General features: G+C 44.2%; 1 protein-coding gene across 1 annotated transcript in view; it reads left to right on the forward strand.

Annotated features, from left to right (window-relative positions):
• Positions 1-872: 872 nt before the first annotated feature.
• SLC45A1 (solute carrier family 45, member 1) overlaps positions 873-5,668 on the forward strand; it is a 7,814-nt gene continuing 3,018 nt past the window's right edge. Inside the window, exons 1-4 of the mRNA XM_009884076.1 lie at positions 873-1,279; positions 2,221-2,313; positions 2,776-3,000; positions 4,060-4,799. Of these exons, the coding sequence (XP_009882378.1) occupies positions 880-1,279; positions 2,221-2,313; positions 2,776-3,000; positions 4,060-4,799 (1,458 nt within the window). The 5' untranslated portion in view covers positions 873-879. The remainder of the gene's footprint in view (positions 1,280-2,220; positions 2,314-2,775; positions 3,001-4,059; positions 4,800-5,668) is intronic.

A 5,668-nucleotide genomic window follows, 5' to 3' on the forward strand; every position in this document is an offset into this window, starting at 1 on the left:
AGTTCTGATGGGACCAGAGGAGGCTGTTCAGCACTTAAATGCCATTAATCTCTGAGAGGAGTAGTAGTGCTGAGGGTGGCTTGTTGTGGGGTATGTATCATCTCAGGAATTAGTTTGCAACTTCATTTCCCGCACTGAAAAATGATGTCAACTTCTGGTTCCAAGCATACTTGTCAACTGACTTCATCTAAGCGTTCAGCTTGTATAGTCTGAACTTCAAAACCACATTCTTTGGGTGCTCTGGTAAAGTCTTAAAGGAATAGAATTAGCAAGAATCAGAGGATCAGACCCTGTCCTTGCAACACTGAATTCAGAAATGTAAATAGGAAAGAAACCAAACTCAGTCATTGTGAAAAAAGTTTCGCATTAACCTTTGGCCTCAGCACAGGCAGCAGGAAGGGTAGGTGCAGTACTGAAAGGTGATTTCACATTGCAGCAGGGTTCTGGATCTGCGGCCAAGCCACAGCTTTGCTTTGTTATAGACTTAGGCTGGGGCCACGAGTCATCTTAATTTAGCTCAAGTGTATTGTGGATAAACGTAAACCTATTGCTGTTACGGGAACTCCTGGGAATTGTGACGTATCCGACTGCTAATTGTTTTAAATATGTCAATCTTAATCCCGATGATGGTAGGCAATGCCTAGGTAACTCAGATGGGATCTCTGGTGTCTCATTTGTGCAAAGAAGGAGGAGACGCCCAAAACACATATATGTCTCATGTCAAGATATGGAGAGAAAAGATTGTAACTAGTACAAACGCTGCACTCGTCATGTGAAATGTTGAGAAATAGCTTGATCTTCAGTAAATGAAATTAAGCATAGTTTTGCTTACTTGACCATTTTATTCTGAGCTATTTTTCTTCCAGACGCCTACCCGTGATGATTCCACCATCTGCAACAACCCCTGTCAGTGATGCTGCACTTTTGCCAAGTGTGGCTTCTCAGGAAATCTGGAGGTCACAAGTTCCAGGCTATTCTGGATCAGTCACACGGCACATAAGTCATCGGGCCAACAACTTCAAGAGACATCCGAAAAGGAGAAAACATATCCGCCCTTCGCCACCACCACCGCCAAATACTCCATGTCCCATTGATTTGGTTGATTTTGGGGATCTCCAGCCTCAGAGGTCTTTCCTAGAACTCCTGTTTAATGGGTGCATTCTCTTTGGGCTCGAGTTCAGCTATGCCATGGAAACAGCCTATGTTACCCCTGTGCTGCTTCAGATGGGGCTTCCAGACCAACTGTATGGAATGGTGTGGTTCATCAGCCCCATATTAGGTAACTTTTCTTCATGCTATTTCTTCCCTCTTTTTTCCATTGCACAGGTGTTACATGTTCTTGTTTTCTCTGCCTCAGCTGTTCACAAATACATTCTGTGTGCTCTCGAGATTAAGAAGCGCTAGCCATAATTTTAAGACAATTGAAGGGAGAATAATTTTGCTATGGCTTGCCTGAAATGGGCCCAGTGTGATCAAAAGGTCTGTTCTTTTAACCAACCTCTTACATCTTGTGCGAGGGTAAGCTATGGTTACTCCATGCCTATATTTTAAAACTAGCAAAAGAGGATCGGTGTATCCATTTACGTCCCTATGAAGAAAAGCATATAGAGACAGTTCCCAAGGGTGTGTGAAAAGAGCAGAGTGGGATTGCGTTCTCCTGTTTAACTTTCTGAAACAAATGAATAGTTCCAATGACGAAAGACCATTGACCGCTACTGTTACTGGGATCATAGCCATTGCTATGGGAGGAACCATAGGATGGGCTAGTACCACTTGGAAACTTTGTTCTGCCCCTACTCACAAGCTGGCCCAGAGTAATATAAGCACCTTTCCAACTCACGCGGTTGCTTCCTGCTACCTTCCAAGCTAATGCTGCAGGGTATCTCCTAGCTAAAATGGGGTAAATGGAATAGCTTGCAAGGAATAGAGTCCTTTAGAACGTAAACCTGTTGTACTCTTACTCTTCACCTTGTATCAAACTCTGCTGTATTAATGACAGACTGCCCTGACAGCGAGCAGTGGCACATTACGTTATTCACTCCTTGACCTGAGAAATGCCAAGAAGTACACTGTGTGTGCACCTGGGTGACTAGTATTGACTGGGAATATCACTGTGCCATGGTGTCCTGCCTTTAACTGTCTTTTAGTGTGCCTATTTTAACTTTCCTGTGAAACCAGCTTGTAGAAAAATGCTACTTACTGGTGATTTCTTTTTTCTAGGGTTCTTGCTACAGCCTTTGCTGGGGGCCTGGAGCGACAGATGCACATCAAGATTCGGGAGGAGAAGACCTTTCATTCTGGTCTTATCAGTCGGTGTGTACAAATGATGGGCATAATGCTTATAAAGTAGAAACATTGTGCATCTCTCTTCTGTGACATCCCCTGTGGCACTAGGCTGAACTAAATGCCTCTGAAGCGTTGGGTATTGTGGGTCTGAAGAAGGTGGTGAGTGGCGCCGAGGTGATGCTTTGGCAGCCGGAGATCCACACATAAAAGCTTCTTTCATCAGAGTCTGAAGAGATGATGTTTTGAGGGTCAAGAATGTTTTTCTTTGGCCAAAACCAACTCCAGACATTTGTAAGCTTGAACAGTGGAAAAGGATTATGTATATCCTGTAAGCCACGCTCATTCCCCAGATTGTGATGATCTGAACAAGAGCAGTAGTACTCAGGGCAAGGCTGTGCAGGTAGCATAATGCTTTTAGAGCATTTTAGATGCAGGGTTTTTTACTTAAAAGCAGTTGATTGATTGATTTTGTTTTGGTTTTATTCCCAGGAGCGTTGCTTGGGCTCTCGCTTATGCTGAATGGCAAAGATATAGGGAGTGCCTTGTCTGACACTGCGAATAACCACAAATGGGGGATCATTCTTACGGTCTGTGGCGTTGTCCTCATGGACTTCAGTGCAGATTCAGCAGACAATCCCAGTCATGCCTACATGATGGATGTATGCAGCCCAGTGGATCAAGACAGGGGCCTCAACATCCACGCTTTGTTAGCAGGTATGCTTTCTCGGTGCTTCCTGGGTTACGTGAACCCTAAGTAAACAAGCCCTGCTGTGATAAAGCAGAGTCCAAATCACTGGTCTTTTCCCCTATAAGCATAATAACCGAATACCTGCAGAGGTAGCAGTAGTTAAATTTGAAAACAAACTTACTGCAAAAGGCTTTGGTAATTACTAAAAGTCAAACAAGACACAGTCCTGGGTTATTGTTCATCTGAAGGTCCCTCACATCACTTATAACACCAATGGAAACAAAACTGTCCCTCAAGGGAGCAGGTTCGGCTTCCTGCAGGTGTGGAAAATGCCTTTTTTAGTTGCTTTGTTGGAGGAGAAGTGCATACTGGGTGCTATGATCCCTTGTTGCTGTCATCTTCAATTGCTGTACTGCCCTAGTCTAGTTTTCCTCTCCATCGGGAGACTGTTTCACGCTCTTGAATGTGTTTGTAAGAAAGAAAGGATAGCGTCGTAAGGCTTTCACCGTGTGAATGGAGTGAGAAAGGTATCCGGTGCTCTCAGAATTTCCGTGTTCATCAGTAGTAATGCAGCGGCAGTTTTGTACGCTGTCAACACATTGCTGAGTAATGAGCTTGCTACCCTTCTGAAGCGATTCGGTCTTTCTTGAACGCAGTTAAAGCTGCGTTCCTCTAACTGAGTGAGGAAAATGGATTTTCACTTACTTTCAGGAAAACAGTCTTAGCTGACTGATTGCAGAGCCTTGCCACGAGGCTGGTGGACACTTCTGTTTTACGGACTGAAATAGCTGAAGGTAAAGTGGTTCGTTCTTGGCAAAGGAAGAACTACCGTTTAAAATTATTTGTATCATCACTTTTACAGCACTGACCTTCTCCCTCTTTCTGTACCCTGTTTGTACATCCAGACTGTCCTTGTGGCCCGGATAACTGTGTTTATTACTGCATTTGAATTGAAAAGTGTTGAGTAGTGAAACAGAAGTAACACGTGGGATTCTACTCACAAATCATTACACAAATGATGCTGTGCTGTTACCGACTTCCAGGATTGGCTAGGGAAGGTAATCTCAGCTCTGTTTTTCCACCAGGTCTTGGAGGTGGCTTTGGTTATGTTGTTGGAGGAATACACTGGGATAAAACCAGTTTTGGAAAAGCTGTGGGAGGGCAACTTCGCGTCATCTATGTCTTCACCTCAGTTATACTGACTATCGCTACTGTGCTGACTCTAATTAGCATTCCAGAAAGACCCTTAAGGTCCTTTAGCAGGAAGAAAAAGGTGATGAAGAGTCCAAGTCTTCCTCTTCCTCCTTCTCCACCTTTCTTCTTTGAGGAGGGTGTAAATGAAAACTTTGCTTCTCATAACTCAGCTCACTTATATGCAAGTTTTACAAGTCCTGTTTCCCCCCTCAGCCCACTCACACCTAAATATGGCAGTTTTGTCAGCAGAGACAATTCCTTGACGGGAATTAATGATTTTGCATCATCATTTGGGACTTCAAATATTGACAGTGTGCTTATAGACTGTTTTACAGGCGGGCACAATAGTTACTTAGCACTTCCAGCTAGCTTGCCGAGGCAGCCTGTCAGTGTCAGCTTTCCTCGGGTGCCTGATGGCTGTTACCAAGGAGAAAATGGAGTTCTGGAGCAAGGGGAGAGCAGCATAACGCCGGGGCCTGACGGCGAGGTGCTAAGGGTGGGCTCACTGGATGCGATAAAGCCACGGTCATCAGGGATCCTGAAAAGACCTCAGACCTTGGCCATTCCAGATATCGTAACAGGACACTGTCCAGAAAACAGCAGAAGAAGAAATGTAACCTTCAGCCAACAGGTAAGGGCAGAAAATCAATTGTATGACCACGTAAACCTAAGCATTCATTTATCTCTTCATATAGTTTTAAATGTGTAGCGTACAAATTCGTCATTAAAGACTGCTCATGACAGTTGGCTCATAAAAGTCATTATGGGAACAGCATATCTGCTCTGACTTTATCAGTAAAGTAGTGGGTAGGATGTGAATTATGACTGGCAATCTGTCAGCTGCCTTTGTTAAGGTGGCAGAAACGGGAGCATTCTGCTCTCACTGTGCCACGTGTGAAAGTTAGGTTCGTATTTTTAGCCCTGCCTCACCACCCAGGGAGCTACCACGTGAGAGCAGAAAAAAGACACATTTTTATTGAGCCTGTATCTTCCCTTTCCACAGAATTACCCGCAAAATAGGGCCAGGGATAGGATTCTCCCATGAGCTTCTCCTTAATGGCAGTCATTACATCTGGTTCCATCAGGGAGGTGAGGTTTCCCTTACCCAGGGGTAAGACTCTGACCTCATCTCCCACTGTTGGTGATAACTTGGAATGTCTGAGACCTCTGTATGCTGGCCCATTTTTTTATGATCCGAGATGAGGTAAACTGTCCTCTGTTGGTTTTGTTTTGGTTTGGTTTTTTCGGGGCCGTAGGGGGAGGAGTGTGGGGGTTTTTTGTTTGTTTTGTTTGTTTGTTGCTGTTGCTGTACTTTGACTCAGGTTATGAGAGCATACTTTGTTAGGGCAAGGATTTTACATACCATGCATGTAGAGATTGAGCATCAAGGTTAGCAAGCAATGAGAATGCGTTTCAATTAAAACCGGCCTCTTTCTTCCTTGATTTCTCTAAAACTTCAGGAACCAAATTCACCTGAATGCGGGTACAGCTCCTATTAAA

Source organism: Charadrius vociferus, unplaced genomic scaffold (genome assembly GCF_000708025.1).
Source record: "Charadrius vociferus isolate BGI_N301 unplaced genomic scaffold, ASM70802v2 scaffold784, whole genome shotgun sequence".
Taxonomy (NCBI): Eukaryota; Metazoa; Chordata; class Aves; order Charadriiformes; family Charadriidae; genus Charadrius; species Charadrius vociferus.